This window comes from Adiantum capillus-veneris, chromosome 25, assembly GCF_014529385.1.
Source record: "Adiantum capillus-veneris isolate H3 chromosome 25, ASM1452938v2, whole genome shotgun sequence".
Classification (NCBI taxonomy): domain Eukaryota; kingdom Viridiplantae; phylum Streptophyta; class Polypodiopsida; order Polypodiales; family Pteridaceae; genus Adiantum; species Adiantum capillus-veneris.
In genome coordinates this window covers 119,334,472-119,352,843 of record NC_140955.1, presented here as the reverse complement: position 1 = coordinate 119,352,843, position 18,372 = coordinate 119,334,472, and the positions used below count along the sequence as shown (strand labels likewise).

The window sequence follows — 18,372 nt, the reverse complement described above, 5'->3', positions numbered from 1 at the left end:
CTTACTTGGGAATCCCAACTTCCGGATCACAACTTGAGAGACTACCTCTCTCCGATCCATGGATCTACTTCCCAAACTCGGGTACGAAACCCTTGGGCTGATCTGGCTCTAGTTCCTCAGAGCGCATTTCTCCTGCACAGGCTCATGCCTTCCTCTGCTCCTACTCCCTCACGAAGAGGAAGTACACCTGCAATCAAATACTCAAAGATCAGAACATGAAAATCGTTACCTTCAAAGTCTCGACGCTCGAAGCGCAACTCGATTCTCGAAAAGCAATTCCTCGGAAGAGATCTCTCCATAGAAAATCCTCTCTTCCAATCCTACACACAAGAGGTGTGTTCTCGGGTTCCTTCTCGTAAATCAGCCCCGTCGACGACGTTTATGGGCTGAAAACAGAGAAAAACAGCAACTTGTCGCGATGGAAACACGCTTCGTAAACACTTCTTCGCGAGGTAACTCACGCACTGGGTCTTGGCGACATCTGGTACACTTGGGGCAGCCATGGGCATCACCGGCAAACGTCTTCTTTGCGGGTGAACTCTGCAGCAGCATCTCCTCCTTGCAAAGATTGGTCCTCCCCTCTAAGTGAGGGCATGTGATGTTTTTATAGCTCCTAGCCACGGGCACGGATAGCTGCTCGCGTAGAGATCGTGGCCGTTTTTTTTTTTCATTTTTTTTTTTCTGTTTTGCCAGAAAAAGAGAGAGAGAAAGCGCTGGCTGATCTGTTGCCTTATTTATCAGATGGCTGCCCACTTATTAAGTCGACGGCCGGCGTATTTTAAAAATAGTCTGAACCTGCCTAAAAACTCAATAAAACCTTATAATTTAAAAACAATGCTTTCACAGCACTTCCCAGGAGTCCCTGGATGCAATCACATGCACAGTTGCAATGCAGACATAGACTTCCTCGCGGGAAAGCATCTGCTTTCTCGAAAAGCAATGCCGCTTTCTCAAAAAGCATCTGTTTTTCCTCAAAGTTTCCTCTGAACCCATCTTCATTCAAGTGCTTGCTTTTTCCTTGTGCACAATTCTAACACAGTTCGGAATTTCCTCCCGACTATGGATATTCCCTTTCCGATGCACCCGTCACCCACCTTGTGACGCATCAAGAATACCCATCACCTAGTCCTTTCCTACCGAACTTACGGCACAATCTCCTTCGCGATGCTCTATGTCACCCATCCTATGACGCATCAGAGATGTCCGTTCCCGGATGGTCGGATACTTCTTTCCGATGCTCCCTGTCACCCATCCGATGTGACGCATCAGAAGTACCCGTTCCTGGTGGCCTTATAGATATTCCCGTTCTCAGTGTTCCCGTCATTACTTTAAATGACGCACTAGGAATACTCTGTACTCGGATGTCTTCAGTGAGAAAAGCCCTCTCACTTAAAATTCCAATAATTCATTTAGAATTATTTTTCCTTGGTGTTCCAAGCGAGAAAACCCTCTCACTTATAAATCCAATAATTCATTCATTTAGAATTATTTTTCTGTAAGATAAAGCCAATTTAGCAACAGACCCTTGTGTTGGAATTCAAGTTATTGGTATTTGGACTCGTAGGTCGGAGTTCAATGCACAAGCATCTGGCAGGAAACCAATCAGACGTCTAAAACACTATGGATGGGCGTGCCAATTCATTGTTGTTGGTCGGATCATGGACAGGATGTGTTCCAACAGTTCATTATCTTGGAGTTTTATATTTTGAACGTGATGTGTTCATAGTTCACAAATGGGGTTATTGGACATAGTATGGTCTACAATTAAAAGTTTCTACAAAGTATCCAATAGTCCAAGGCCTTCTATATTGGGGTATTTATGGTAGCTTCTTCATCGACTTGGTCTCACTATTGATGTCCACTATGAGCTGCATAGAGGGTGTTAGAGTTTTGAGATCTCAAGTAAACTGCCCGATGTGATCCCATTATTTAGTTTGGCTTTTAGGTATTTATTTTACTTATTTGTCAAAGTCTTGGATAGGGCAATTTACTGGGGTTGCTATATAAGCAACCCCTTGCCTCCATTGTATATACATTCAGTTATTCATTGCCAAGGTTGATTGGTTCAAGAGACACTCTCTCTCTCTCTCTCTCTCTCTCTCTCTCTCTCTCTCTCTCTCTCTCTCTCTCCCCTTGGTCTGTACGCTTCTGCATTGTCAACTTTGACAATTTCACCCGAGAAATCTCGTCCGATTCAAAGGGCAAGTAGCCCTACAGGTGCGGGAGCTCGAGGACTTGCTACGGATGCGACTGGCTTGCGAAACGGAGCCCAAAACAGGGAAATACAGCCTGCTGTGTATTTTTGCAAGTTTAGGGTTTCGGCCCTAAACGGTCCCTAATACCCCCAAGAGGTCTGGGGACACGTGTCACAAACTGCTGACGTGTCAAAGCCCTAAAAAATGGAGCCAACTTGCAGATGCCGGCCGAGGGGCCTAAACCCTAAGAAAAACAAGTAACAGAAGAAGAAGTCCTACCAACTTATGGGGACCCAGTCCGCTGGGGCCCCAAGTGACACAAACAATTAAAATAAAGTAGGACCCACACACACAGAGAAAGAAGCGTAGGAACTGATGACGTGGCAGATATTTGAAAATTCTGCTGACTGCTGACGTGGCAGAGCTATACGGATTTCCGTTTTTCACGTTGGCAGTGCTGACCTGGCACGATTGTACGGATTTTCGTAAATTACACTCGCAGCTTTTTGGCATTGCTTTTGGACCATAAGCTTTTGAGTTTGAAGGCTTTTCATGTAACCTACTTTTGGGGGCTAGGGCCATTAAATATGAGGCCATGGGCTCATTCTCGAGCGTGCTTCCTGGAGAAGGTGCAAAGTCTAGAGTACCGACTTGTAATGTGTTGATGCAATATAAAGAAATGCCGAAAGGGGCGCCAAGGTTTGGGGCCAATACTCTCTGTGGTGGAATTCCACCACTCCGTGTCGTGTGTCGTCTCTCTCTCTCAGTTCAGTTGTTATTGAAGTGCTAAAAGTCTGTTCAGTCTATTCTTTTCTAATGGCACGTGGTGCCCGTCTTGTGACAGTGGTATCAAAGCATCAGGAGTGTGCTTTTTTGAAAGCATACCAGTCCTACCAAAGAGCAGACAGAGCAAGATCGCACTTCCGAAGTTCATTGGAAATTTTGGCTTCATGTTGTGACCCCGGACCTCGGTTCAGTTGTTATTGAAGTGCTAAAAGTCTGTTCAGTCTGTTCTTTTCTATTGGCATGTGGTGCCCGTCTTGTGGCAATGGTATCAAAGCATTAGGCGTGTGCTCTTCTGAAAGCATACCAGTCCTACCAAAGAGCAAACAGAGCAAGATCGCAATCCCAAAGTTCATTGGAAATTTTCCCTTCGTGCTCCGACCTTGGACTCAGTTCAGTTGTTAATGAAGTGCTAAAAGTTTGTTCAGTTTGTTCTTTTCTATTAGCACGTGGTGCCCGTCTTGTGACAGTGGTATCAAGCATCAAGCGTGTGCTTTTCTGAAAGCATACCAGTCCTACCAAAGAGCAGAAAGAGCAAGATCGCACTTCCAAAGTTCATTGGAAATTTTGCCTTCGTGCTCCAACCCCAGACTCGGTTCAATTGTTATTGAAGTGCTAAAAGTCTGTTCAGTCTTTTCTTTTCTATTGGCAAGGGGTGACAGTGGTATCAGAGCATCATGCGTGTGCTTTTCTAAAAGCATACCAGTCCTACCAAAGAGCAGACAGAGCAAGATTGCACTTCCAAAGTTCATTGAAAATTTTACCTTCGTGCTGAACTTTGGAAATTTTGCTTTTGTGCTCCGACCCCGTGCTCACTAACCCCGAGCTCACTAGCCACCCCCACCCTTACTACATCGCGCATCGGGCGCGCTCCCGTCTTCACCACTCATGTCTTACAGGGCATAAGCCATTAATATCACTTGCAAGAGAAGAATCCAAGATTTATTTCAAGTCACTTTTTCTCTCAAAAGCAATGCCATGCAGATGTTGGTGTCTACAGCTACCAAGCCGCACACTAACTTCTGGCAGAGTGTGGTATCCTGAAATGCTTGCTATGGAAACCCTGACAGATTATAACTTGAAATTTCTGGACATCTCCTAGTAGATGTCTCTTCACGAGCAGATGACCTTGGAGGTCCAGTGCGATTGCTATCTTGGGCCTACCATCACCGCCAAAGAGACATTATTTGTCCAAGAGCTGATGGACCATGCTGTGCTCGGGTACGACCCTATGGAATGAACCTAATCCTAATTTTTTGGTACAGATTTCAAAATGGAAAATCATTCGACTTTTCGAGCTCGACTAATGTCGAGATTGCTTTTTAAGTTTGAAATCTGTTTGAGAACTTGTTTGGTGATCCTGTTTGGAATTTGTTTGAAATGGATGGTATCTGTTTTGAATCTGTCTTGATGCCGAGACTCTGGTTGTAATATTGGTTTCAATGATTGGTGATTTTACTCCCGCGTGGAGTAGTGCGAAATAATATTTGAGAATGCTTGTTCATACTCATGGCCCAGACAAACAGCCTTAATCGAGGTGATTGGGGGTTGAAAACAGAGAATTTGCAACAGCCAAGCTCGAGAGGAAGAGAGTTTTCTATTGCTTTTCGTGATGAATCTTCCCCCACGGCAGCCTATGATCAAGAGAAACCTTGTTCTAGGTGATGGGAGCTCCAGGACTCCACATGTCACATGACACATCCCAACCCTAAGTGTCCGTGGACAAGCTACACCATAGCAGGGTTCCCGTCAGCCAAGTCAAGTCTAGATTAGCAGTGATCTGGTACTTTTGTGAGTCTATTCGTAGACCGTGCATGTCTAGTCACTTAGCATAGATGCATATCCTCCGGTTGCACACAGCATGATCATCCGAATTCCCATCAGAATCCATTCGCATCAGTTAGGGGAATTTTCCAGTGCATTTAGCCTATTTTTCTATTTATTGGGATTTTCACTTATTATTTTTAAGTGACTTTCCTATAAAAGTAGGTAGGGCAATTTTGCTAAGTTAATATATAAGCAAACCCAAGTTAGCACTTTCTGGCAGAAGAGGCAGCAGGAGCACCTTGCTCAACAGGTAACTTCTCAGCAAGACCAACCCCCGCGACTACTCTAGCGTTTTCTCCACAGAAGACCTAGCGTTTTTGCATCAGATCAGCCTTGGCGATTTGTGCACAGCAGATCAGCCCCGGCGTCATCACGACACAGCAAATCAGCCTAGCGTTTTTGCATTTGCAAAACCCCGGCGACAGAAGGACCAATTTCAGCCCCTGGCGTTTTTGGATTTCAGCAGCAAATTAAGACCAGCATTATTCACCTAAAGTGTAGCAAATTCAGCCCGTAAAGACCATCAGTTTTCAGCCCTAAGAAACCTCATTTTTCAGCCAAGAAAACACAGCCAAAACAGTCATTTTCAGCCACCGAACAGTCCCGAAATTCAGCGATTAGAAGATCTCAGATTCCAACCATCGTCGTCGTTGTCGTCGTCACCGTCGTCGTCATCGGCATAGACCAAGTCGCATAGTCCATTGCATACGCATTGTACACCTTTGTGCAATCAAAGAATAGACCACTCTCGCCGACGAGAGTGGAGCCTTCGGAGGAGGGTTTTACAAACCTCTCGATGTCGTATCTCTTCTCTCTCCTTCTCTCAGTCTCATTCATTTGCACGCACAATATCCACTCACTTTGTTCGTTATCATAGCATTCTCCATAAGACGGAAAGCTCTCTTTCCCTAAGAACTAAAAGGAACCTTGAGCAATAAAGATCACTAATCTTGAGAAAATACAACATTCATTCCGCTGCACCTAACATTGGTATCAGAGCTTTGGAAGTGTTCTGCATTACTCAAAGAAAGAACCACAAGAATTTTTTTGCTTGTTGCGATCGCACGAACCCAAGTTTACTTGGGCATGGCGATTACTAATCGTGTTTTGTTGAAGAGTGACAGGAATCCCAAGAAAGAAGGGCTTGTCCAGCCTCCCCTTGTGTCTCTTTTCACTCATTGAGAGCGGACCGTGCACTTAGCGGCCAGCCAATCGACGTGAGGTGGGAAAAAGCAACCTTGGTGTGAGCGCAAGGCCCCCAAGGGGTGCGCCCGCAGAAAAGGGTAGAACTCGGGTGAAGAGAAGATCCTTCTCAACGCGATTTGCAAGCGAAAGAACACCTCAAGAACCCAAGTTCCTCGTGAACTTAAGAACCCAAGACCCCCTAGAACCCACAAGACCCCACGACTTCAGAATGGTCATCACTCGAAGCGGATTGGATACTTCGCTTGGAAGTGATGAGCATGAGAGAGGCGAAGAAGAATTTTCCCCACCAGGAGGTTTTTCTGACCCTTCCCCATCTACGACACCGATTGCATTAACTCCAAAGGAGGAGTTGAAGCTGTTGTTTATGGAACAAAATTTACAACGCAGAGCAACAAATGCAGTAAGAATGGCAGCCATAGCGTGTGAGCGTGAGCAAGCACGCTTGGAAGCCAAAGAACGACAAGCCAAATTGGATCGTGAATTCAAAGAAATGGAACGCAGACACGCAGAAGCCAAAGCAGAAAGACAAGCAGCAAACAAAGCAAGAGAAGCATAAATGGATCGCAGACACACAACAAACAAAGCAGAAAGAAAAGCAATACAAGAACAAATCGACCGACAAAACAAAGAGTTTTGGCAACTTTTTTCTCAAGTACAGGCGTACTTTGCATAGAATCACGAAAAGGAGACTATCTCCGTCTCTTCTTCTCCAAAGCAGGGTACACAGGATTTGCATAATTGTTTGAAGCATGATGCTGATTTGAATGATATTGCTAAGCATGATGATTTGAATGACAATGATAAGCATGATGATTTGGATGCCAATGATTTCCATAATGATTTGGATGACAATGACAAGCATGATGATTTGCATGATCAAGATGTGATTTCTCACAAGCATGATAAAATGCATGAAGAAGATGTGATTGTTTACAAGGATGATGTGTTAGTTGATGCTTTTTCTAGCGAAACTAACCTCGTTGTAGATTCGATCAAAGCGATCTTGGCTTTCGAGTCGAGGTCCAAAGAACCCCCATAGGACGATTCGATCATTCAAGAAGAAGAGATCTTGGCTCTCGAGCCTAGGTCCACAGAACCCCTTCAGGAAGAACCGATCTTGGCTCTCAAGCCTTGGTCCAAAGAACCATCAAAGGAAGTATTATGTGTTCGCATGATTGATACGCACGCATTGTTCGAGTGTTTCATTCGTGAAGGTTTCCTGTATTTTAGTCAACATCGTTATGTGATCCCTTTTCCTAGGCATAACATATTGTATATTGTATGTTGAGCACGTTTCTCTCATGGATGAGCACGAATGTATGCGGATTGTTCATGAAAAGTTGAAAAGTTTGTATGTCAGGAAGTCACATTCCATGTCTCTTCCTTGGCATGACACAATTTCCGAAAGATCACATGATTGTATGAGCACCAAGCATTGGCATTTCCATTGTGATTTGCCACAGTTGATTGATTTCGATCAAACAGAAAAGATTCGATCTCATTGTTTGCATGTGTTTGATGAACGGGTTGTAACTCCGTCTCTATGTTCATCTACATTGCATACACAATCTTTAGAGAAGACAAGATTTTTTTCCTTCACTTTACATGGAATGGGTATGTTCATGGTTTTGTGTTGGAGATTGTTTCAGGAATTTTCAGCCATGGAGATTCTTGAAGATGGAAGAAGCACGACTCTAGACGAAGTTGAAGTAAGAAAGGAGCTATAGAAGACTTTGAGTCGCTTTCGGCGCGGCCCAAAGAAGCAAGCATTGCAGACCTTTATGAAATTCAAGTACCGCTCGACCCACACATCAGAGTGGGCCGGGGACGAGTCCCTTCCAGGATTCCGGATGCTGTTGGCGATCTCCCTCGATGCCATACAGTTCGATACCAGTACCTCACTTTGAAAAGGAGGGGATGTCACGTGACACATCCCAACCCTATGTGTCCGTGGACAAGCTACACCATAGCAGGGTTCCCGTCAGCCAAGTCAAGTCTAGATTAGCAGTGATCTCGCACTTTTGTGAGTCTATTTGTAGACCGTGCATGTCCAGTCACTTAGCATAGATGCATATCCTCCGGATGCACACAGCATGATCATCAGAATTCCCATCAGAATCCATTCACATCAGTTAGGGGAATTTTCCAGTGTATTTAGCCTATTTTCCTATTTATTGGGATTTTCACTTATTATTTTTAAGTGACTTTCCTACAAAAGTAGGTAGGGCAATTTTGCTAAGTTAATATATAAGCAAACCCAAGTTAGCACTTTCTGGCAGAAGAGGCAGCAGGAGCACCTTGCTCAACAGGCAACTTCTCAGCAAGACCAACCCCCGCGACTACTCTGGCGTTTTCTCCACAGAAGACCTAGCGTTTTTGCATCAGATCAGCCTTGGCGATTTGTGCACAGCAGATCAGCCCCGGCGTCATCACGACACAGCAGATCAGCCTAGCGTTTTTGCATTTGCAGAACCCCGGCGACAGAAGGACCAATTTCAACCCCTGGCGTTTTCGGATTTCAGCAGCAAATTAAGACCGGCATTATTCACCTAAAGTGTAGCAAATTCAGCCCGTAAAGACCATCAGTTTTCAGCCCTAAGAAACCTCATTTTTCAGCCAAGAAAACGCAGCCAAAACAGTCATTTTCAGCCACCGAACAGTCCCGAACTTCAGCGATTAGAAGATCTCAGATTCCAGCCATCGTCGTCGTCGTCACCGTCGTCGTCATCGGCATAGACCAAGTCGCATAGTCCATTGCATACGCATTGTACACCTTTGTGCAATCAAAGAATAGACCACTCTCGCCGATGAGAGTGGGGCCTTCGGAGGAGGGTTTTACAAACCTCTCGGTGCCGTATCTCTTCTCTCTCCTCCTCTCAGTCTCATTCATTTGCACGCACAATATCCACTCACTTTGTTCGTGATCATAGCATTCTCCATAAGACGGAAAGCTCTCTTTCCCTAAGAACTAAAAGGAACCTTGAGCAATAAAGATCACTAATCTTGAGAAAACACAACATTCATTCCACTGCACCTACCACCACATACACCACAAGGGCTGATTCTCAAGCTTCAATGGAGAGCTCTCGTGCATAGAGCATGCTCACTTTAGCGGGGATAGATGCACTGCCAACCTAAGAAGAGGGGGAGGGGCGGCACTCTTATAGACTCCAACCAAAAGGGGGTGCTAGAAGAAGAGGGAGGGTGAGAGTGAGTGAGTGTGAGAGTGAGAGAGTCACTTTGCATTGGTAAGTGTGCCAGGTGACACAATCACTTAAAGTAAAAACCATTCAACTTTTCACTTTAAAAATCCCTAGGCTATTAATGAAATGTGCAATTTAACTCACAACTGCACACATGAAATGCTTCTTATGAAAATGTTAGTTGCTCCCCAACACAATGCCGTACCGGCACTGCTTCGACATTACTTGTTCGCACTTATCCGGTCATTTGGTCCGGCACAAACAATTAAAATTAGTTTAACTGACTTATCCTAATGTTAGGTGCAGCGGAATGAATGTTGTATTTTCTCAAGATTAGTGATCTTTATTGCTCAAGGTTCCTTTTAGTTCTTCCGGAAAGAGAGAGCTTTCCGTCTTATGGAGAGTGCTATGATCACGAACAAAGTGAATGGATATTGTGCGTGCAAGTGAATGAGACTGAGAGGAGGAGAGAGAAGAGATACGACACCCGAGAGGTTGTAAAACCCTCCTCCGAAGGCCCCACTCTCGTCGGCGAGAGTGGTCTACTTTGTTGCACAAAGGTGTACAATGCATATGCAATGGATTGATGCAATGGGACTATGCCGATGACGACGACAGTGGTGACGACGGCGACTTGATGGCTGAAATCTGAGATCTCCTAATCGCTGAATTTCGGGACCGTTTCGGTGGCTGAAAATGACTGTTTTGGCTGCGTTTTTATGGCTGAAAATGGGGGATCATCTGCAACCGTCTTGGGGGTGATCTACTGCGATGTCATAGGCTGAAAATTGCGAGAATCCAACTGCTGAATTCTGCGTTTTTGCTGCTGCTGAGCTGGCGTTTTTGCCAAGGCTGAAAAAACGCTGAATCTGCAAGTGATGCTGGCGTTTTTGTCAAGGCTGAAAAACGTTGGCTGAGATGTATCTGCTGAGGTTGGAAAACGCCAGGCAAGAGGACTTGTAGGCGATGGCTTGCTGGGAGGAAACGCCGAAGGGAAGGAGTGGATGGCGAGGGTCTATTGTTGAGAGGGGGGTACTGCTGAGAAGTTGCCTCTTGAGCGGGGAAGCTCCTGCTACCTCTTCTGTCAGAAAGTGCTAACTTGGGTTTGCTTATATCATAGTTACCGGGGAACGCCCCCTAGCCCCTGTTCCGGCGTTCCGGGGGGCAGTTCCCTTCCCGAACGTTCCGGAACGTCCCGGAATGTCTGACGTTCCGGGTGGCCAATGCAAACCGGAACGGCCGTTCCGGAACGTTCCGAAATGCCCCCGGACCGTTCCGGAATGCCCCTGGAACGGCCAACGGCTACAAACAAATTTGGCAAAAATTGAAAAAATTGAAGTAAATGTTTGGGCTTCTTTTGAAAGTGTGCAAGGCCTCAAGGACTCATAAAATGCACCCCCCTCCCCCTTTCTCTTCACAAGCTAATCCTCAAGGCTCAAGCTCTCTCCCTCTCACTCTCAAGATCTCTCCCTCTCAAGACTCACTCTCTCAAGGCTCAAGGCTTCAAGCCTTCAAGCTCTCTTCCTCTCCCTCCCACTCTCTCAAATCTCTCCCTCTCCATCTCTCTCTCTCTCTCTCTCTCTCTCTCTCTCTCTCTCTCTCTCTCTCTCTCTCTCTCTCATCATCTAGTCATAGCAAGGTTGAATGGTCTTCAAAACGAGTTTTTTGTGAGTATTAGAGTCAAAGCACTCTAATACTCCTTGTATTTAAACACAAGGAGCTAAAAATTGCACTATTTGGGTGTTTTTTATACCTCCCGTTCCGCGACGTTCCCGTTCCGGACCCCTAGCCGTTCCCCCGTTCCGCAGGGATCCCGTTGCCGTTCCCGTTCCGCGTTCCGGGTAACTATGGCTTATATATTAACTTAGCAAAATTGCCCTACCTACTTTTGTAGGAAAGTCACTTAAAAATAATAAGTGAAAATAACCAAAAATAGGAAAATAGGCTAAATGCACTGAAAAATTCCCCTAACTGATGCTAATGGATTCTGATGGGAATTCCGATGATCATGCTATGTGCAACCGGAGGATATGCATCTATGCTAAGTGACTGGGTATGCACGGTCTACGAATAGACTCACAAAAGTGCCAAATCACTACTAATCTAAACTGACTAAACCCTGCTGTGGTGTAGCTTGTCCACGGACACATAGGGTTAGGATGTGTCGCGTTACATCCCCTCCTTTCAAAGTGAGGTACTGGTACCGAACTGTATGGCGTCAAGGGAGATCGCCAACAGCATCCGGAATCCTAGAAGGGACTCTTCGCCGGCCCACTCTGCTGTGTTGTTCGAGCGGTACTTGAACTTCATAAAGGTCTGCAACGCTACTTCTTTGGGCCGCGCCGAAAGCGACAAAGTCTTCTGAATCTCCTTTCTTACTTCAACTTCGTCTAGAGTCCTGCTTCTTTCGTCTTCAAGAATCTCCATGGCTGAAAATTCCTGAAACCATCTCCAACACAAAACCATGAACATACCCATTCCATGTAAAGTGAAGGAAAAAAATCTTGTCTTCTCTAAAGACTCTGTATGCAATGGCGATGAACATAGAGACGGAGTGGCAACCCATTCATCAAACACCTGCAAACAATGCGATCGAATCTTTTCTGTTTGATCAAAATCAATCAACTGTGACAAATCACAAAGGAAATGCCCATGCTTGGTGCTCATACTATCATGTGATCTTTCAGAAACTGTGTCATGCCAAGGAAGAGACATGGAATGTGACTTCCTTACATACAAACTTTTCAACTTTTCCTAAACAATTTGCATACATTCGTGCTCATCCATGAGAGAAACGTGCTCAACATACAATATGTCATGCCTAGGAAAAGGGATCACATAACGATGTTGACTAAAATACAGAAAACCTTCACGAATGAAACACTCGAACAGTGCGTGTGTATCAATCATGTGAACACATAATACTTCCTGTGAGGGCTCTATGGACCAAGGCTTGAGAGCCAAGATCGGTTCTTCAGGATCTATCGAATCTTCTTGTGGGGGATCTGTGGACCTCGACTCGAAAGCCAAGATCGATTCTTGGTGATTGATCGGATCAACAACAAGGTTAGCTTCGCTAGAAAAAGCATCCACTAACACATCATCCTTGTGAACAATCACATCATCTTCATGCAACTCATTATGCTTGTGAGAAATCACATCTTGATTATGCAAATCATCATGCTTGTGAGAAATCACATCTTGATCATGCAAATCATCATGCTTGTCTTTATCGTCCAAATCATCATGCTGATCATTGTCAATCAATTCATCATGCAAATCATTGTCAATCAAATCATCATCATGCTTCACACAATCATGCAAATCCTGTGTGTCATGCTTTGGAGAAGAAGAGACTCAGAGAGTCTCCTTTTCCCGAATCTCTTGCATCGGTGCCTGAACTTGAGAAAAGAGTCGCAACATCTCTTGCATTCGTGCTTTGTTCTCGCGATAAAATTCTGCTTGTCTTGCTTTGTTCGCTCGATCAAATTCTGCTTCTCTTGCTTTGGCTTCCAAGCGTGCTTGCTCGCTATCACGCGCTATGGTTGTCATTCTTTCTTGGTATTTGCGCTCTATGGTTGCTATTCTTTCTTTGCTTTCTAACTTCCTGTCCGTCATCCTTTTGTCGAAAGCCTCCATAGAAGTTAGTGCAATCCTTGTCGTAGATGGGGAAGGGTCAGAAAAACCTCCTGGTGTGGAAAATTCTTCTTCGTCTCTCTCATGCTCATCACCTCCAAGCGAAGTATCCATTCCGCTTCGAGTGATGACCATTCTACAATCGTGGGTTCTTGGGGTCTTGGGTTCTTAAGTCCACGAGGAACTTGGGTTCTTGCGGATCTTGGGTTCTTAAGTTCCTTGATTTGTGAAAATCTTGGGTTCTTGAGTCTTGAGGGTCTTGGGTTCTTGGGGTTCTTTAGGTTTTCTTTCGCTTGCAAATCGCGTTGGAGAAGGATCTTCTCTTCACCAGAGTTCTACTCCTTTCTAAGGGCGCATCCCTTGGCAATTGCACTCACACCAAGGTTGCTTTTTCCCACCTCACGTCGATTGGCCGGCCGCTAAGTGCACGGTCCACTCTCAATGAGTGAAAAGAGACACAAGGGGAGGCTCGACAAGCCCTTCTTTCTTGGGATTCCTGTCACTCTTCAACAAAACACGATTAGGAATCGCCACGCCCAAGTAAACTTGGGTTCGTGCGATTGCAACAAGCAAAAAGAAATTCTTGTGGTTCTCGTGGTTCTTTCCTTGAGTAATGCAGAACACTTCCAAAGCTCTGATACCAATGTTAGGTGCAACGGAATGAATGTTGTATTTTCTCAAGATTAGTGATCTTTATTGCTCAAGGTTCCTTTTAGTTCTTCGGGAAAGAGAGAGCTTTCCGTCTTATGGAGAGTGCTATGATCACGAACTAAGTGAATGGATATTCTGCGTGCAAGTGAATGAGACTGAGAGAAGGAGAGAGAAGAGATACGACACCCGAGAGGTTGTAAAACCCTCCTCCGAAGGCCCCACTCTCGTCGGTGAGAGTGGTCTACTTTGATTGCACAAAGGTGTACAATGCGTATGCAATGGGACTATGCCGATGACGACGACGGTGGTGACGACGACGACTTGATGGCTGAAATCTGAGATCTCCTAATCGCTGAATTTCGGGACTGTTTCGGTGGCTGAAAATGACTGTTTTGGCTGCGTTTTTATGGCTGAAAATGGGGGATCATCTGTAACCATCTTGGGGGTGATCTACTGCGATGTCATAGGCTGAAAACTGCGAGAATCCAACTGCTGAATTCTGCGTTTTTGCTGCTGCTGAGCTGGCGTTTTTGACAAGGCTGAAAAAACACTGAATCTGCAAGTGATGCTGGCGTTTTTGTCAAGGCTGAAAAACGCTGGCTGAGATGTATCTGCTGAGGTTGGAAAACGCCAGGCAAGAGGACTTGTAGGCGATGGCTTGCTGGGAGGAAACGCCAAAGGGAAGGAGTGGATGGCGAGGGTCTACTGTTGAGGGGAGTTACTGCTGAGAAGTTGCCTGTTGAGCGGGAAGCTCCTGCTACCTCTTCTGCCAGAAAGTGCTAACTTGGGTTTGCTTATATATTAACTTAGCAAAATTGCCCTACCTACTTTTGTTGGAAAGTCACTTAAATTAATAAGTGAAAATAACCAAAAATAAGAAAATAGGCTAAATGCACTGGAAAATTTCCCTAACTGATGCTAATGGATTCTGATGGGAATTCCGATGATCATGCTATGTGCAACCGGAGGATATGCATCTATGCTAAGTGACTAGGCATGCACGGTTTACGAATAGACTCACAAAAGTGCCAGATCACTGCTAATCTAAACTGATTGAACCCTGTTGTGGTGTAGCTTGTCCACGGACACATAGGGTTGGGATGTGTCACGTGACACCTAAGGCCTTAAAAATAATCCAAGCCTAAGGATTACTGTTCTAAGGACCCCATCTCATTCCTGTGCTCTCACTGACGCGCGTAATTTTATGAGCCTGAAATCTGAGGCTAGTGTCTACCCCTTATTGAAGACCCAATTTCCCAATCACTAGGGCTTCAAGATATTCTTCTGCTAGGGCCTCCCTGAGATGCTCTTGCCCAAGTTTGGACACACGTAAGGCCCTAGAACTGCTAGTTCTCTTCTGATGTGCACACAACTAACTAGATAACTATTTTCTTGTAAATAAATTAATTATTTACAAAGTCTGACATTGTTACATGTTAGGTGCAGCGGAATGAATGTTGTTTTTTTCTCAAGATTAGTGATCTTTATTGCTCAAGGTTCCTTTTTGTTCTTAGGGAAAGAGAGAGCTTTCCGTCTTATGGAGAGTGCTATGATCACGAACAAAGTGAGTGGATATTGTGCATGCAAGTGAATGAGACTAAGAGAAGGAGAGAGAAGAGATACAACACCCGAGAGGTTGTAAAACCCTCCTCCGAAGGCCCCACTCTCGTCGGCGAGAGTGGTCTATTCTTTGATTGCACAAAGGTGTATAATGCGTATGCAATGGACTATGCAACTTGGTCTATGCCGATGACGACGACGGTGACAGTGACGACGATGATGATGACGACGACGATTCAAATCTGGGATCTTCAAATCGCTGAATTTCGAGACTGTTTCGGTGGCTGAAAATGACTGTTTTGGCTGCGTTTTGCTGGGCTAAACTTGGGGAACAATCTGCAACCGTCTAGGGGCTAATCTGCTACTGCGTCATAAGCTGAAAACTGTGAGAATCCAACTGCTGAATTCTGCGTTTTGCTACTGCTGAGCTGGCGTTTTTGACAGGGCTGAAAAAACGTTGAATCTGCAATGATGCTGGCGTTTTTGTCAAGGGCTGAAAAAACGCTGAATCTGCAATGATCCTGGCGTTTTTGTCAAGGGTTGAAAAACGCTGGCTGGGATGTATCTGTTGAGGTTGGAATGCCAGGCAAGAGGACTTGTCGGCGATGGCTTGCGGGGAGGAAACGCCAAAGGGAAGGAGTGGATGGCGAGGGTCTACTGCTGAGGGGGGTACTGCTGAGAAGTTGCCTGTTGAGCAGGAAGCTCCTGCTGCCTCTTCTGCCATTTAGTGCTAACTTGGGTTTGCTTATATAGAAACTTAGCAAAATTGCCCTACCTACTTTTGTAGGAAAGTCACTTAAAAATAATAAGTGAAAATCCCAATAAATAGGAAAATAGGCTAAATGCACTGGAAAATTCCCCTAACTGATGCTAATGGATTCTGATGGGAATTCCGATGATCATGCTGTATGCAACCGGAGGATATGCATCTATGCTAAGTGACTGGGCATGCACGGTCTACGAATAGACTCACAAAAGTGCAAGATGACTGCTAATCTAGACTTGACTGAACTAACTGAACCCTGCTGTGGTGTAGCTTGTCCACGGACACATAGGGTTGGGATGTGTCACGTGACATTACACCCTGTCATTCAGCAAAAAAATCCCTTGCAGATCTGCTGCACTTTTTGCATTTCAGATCTGTGTTTTTGCAGCCAGCATTCAGCCCTTGAAACCTCACATCATGTGTGCAAATAAGCCGCTGATTTACCTTGTGGCAGCCATACCCAGCCCCGAATAAAGACCATTTCCATTTTTGCATCAGATCAGCCCCGGAGGTACATCTGCCCACCTACATTGAAAGACCTCTCGCTCCATACAATTCTCTATTCATTCCGAGAAAGGACCCATCAATAATGTGAAGTCTCATTCACTAATGCACGGTTAACAACAAAGGACGTGATTGTGTGATTCCTCAATTCTGTATAATTCTCTCAATTTCGTTGCATCTGACACTTGAGAGGTGAAGGTAAAAAGTCTTGAGTATTTACCACGAGGTAAACTTGTAGCTTGATTGCTCATTTCAATGTGGATAGTTGTACTACTACCCCCAAGCCTCAAGCTATTTCTCCACAATCTAGCGTCCATTATCTCAATGGCTAGCGTAGCCTTCTCTCCCTTGTTTTCCTTTTTTGACAAGTCTCAAGCTATAGGCATAGGCCAATTGTGCCGTGAAATAACAAGAAGCAATGTGTCTTTCTACATGTGGTGCTCAGACCCTAGTGAGTTCTCACCTGGTGCCATTAGTGATTGTCCAGCCTTTGGTCTTCAAAACAGACAAATTGATAGTAAAACGGAATAGGGTGTAAGACCGTGTGCCCATAATAAGCACAATCAACAGGATGGTGGAAAAGGCGCAACATTTTCAATGCATCTCCAATTCTCTGCATGCAGCTAATTGGGTAGGTCCTAAGTTAGACTCTAGGTGAGGACGAACCCATTTCACTAGTTTCGGAAACCCCTTCCACTAGTTTTCAAAATAAGAACATTTAACAGCCCCAGCATTGCAGCTTTCCACCAAAAGAATATGGACTACATCAGCATGTCCAAGTATAAACTTTTGAATATCTCTATAGTTTACAATGTAACAACACAACAAGAACACAGCCAAATCGAATCAAAAGGTAGGTTTAAAGGTCACATGAATGAAGGAAACAAACCCGATAGCATCATCACCCTTCAGTTGTGCTTTGCGAGCTTTTCGAACATCAAGCTGGTTGGCATTTGAAGCCACGGGTATGTCATAAGGCTTAAATCGTCTCTTAGGGGCAGAGCAAACTGCAGCATACAGGACACAGAAAAGATAAGGTTCTCTTCTTGTTTGCTCATAAACACTCTACAGCCGGAGCAGGGGAGAAAGATCACTCACCAGGGCATCGATAATCATCAGATAGTTTGTCAAAAGGCTTCCTGTCACTGTAGATGTACCTACATGTATACCAAGACACGTCAAATGCATGGGATACCGCCAGTATCTGTCCGCTGCCACGTAATTGCAAAACATATAATCATATGCAATACTGAGGATATCAGCTAACATGCATATGCTCAGTAAGTAAATCGATCTCATAAGCAGGAGCTTCACAAGAGGGCATTCATGGGATACCCCCCGTGTCTTTACCATTGAGATTCCGCAGTATGAATGGAAACCCACATTAACCACATGCAATACCAAGAATGTCAGCTAGCAAGCATATGCTCAGCATGCCAATCGATCTCATAGGCAGGAGCCTCACAAGAGGGCATTCTTGTCATACAGGATGAGGAATTGACCTACATATCCATAAGCTCAAGGAATGCATGCATTACCCGCAGTCTCTGCAAATGTAAGCGCCCTTTGTGGCAGCTCGCATGGAAATTCTGTGCTGCATGAGAGGCAGAGGAAAGAGCAACGCAGACGCGCCATTGAAGAAGGCGCTCTTCAAAGCAAGCTTGTCTGCAGAGGACCGCAAGCCTCCTGTAGAGTGTAGCAGAATGGGTCCCCTGTTGTTGTTTGTTAGAGATGGCACTCCAACTCCAGCGCCCATTGACGTAGCAGCCATTCCACTCTTGCCGCTTGTGATGCACACACGCTTGATAAACGTAGGCCTGCTCTAAAGGGCACCACTAGCCTACACTCTATCCAAAGTTCAATCAAGGGAATCTGAGAGAGAGAGAGTGTGTGTGTGTGTGCGCGCGCGCGCGTGAGTGTGTGTGTGTGTCCCATCCAAAAAAAAAAAAAAAAAGTGACACGAGATGAGATCTGGGACATCGAACTGTGCATCAAGCGGGGGTATTTCTAAGGCGCAAAACTACCAGAACATCACGCTAGG

General features: G+C 45.1%; 1 protein-coding gene across 2 annotated transcripts in view; it reads right to left on the bottom strand.

Moving 5' to 3' along the window:
- Positions 1-18,171, bottom strand: part of LOC147425547 (uncharacterized) — a 41,248-nt gene extending 23,077 nt beyond the window's left edge. Inside the window, exons 1-3 of one of the 2 annotated variants that reach the window (XM_086499600.1) lie at positions 17,870-18,171; positions 17,430-17,488; positions 17,221-17,338 (exon numbers count right to left, since the gene is read on the bottom strand). In XM_086499600.1, coding sequence (XP_086355726.1) covers positions 17,221-17,338; positions 17,430-17,488; positions 17,870-18,102 — 410 coding nt within the window. In that variant the 5' untranslated portion in view covers positions 18,103-18,171. Of the gene's footprint in view, positions 1-17,201; positions 17,339-17,429; positions 17,489-17,869 lie in introns of both variants that reach the window. The other variant, XM_086499599.1, reaches the window with a different exon arrangement.
- Between the last annotated feature and the right edge of the window lie 201 nt (positions 18,172-18,372).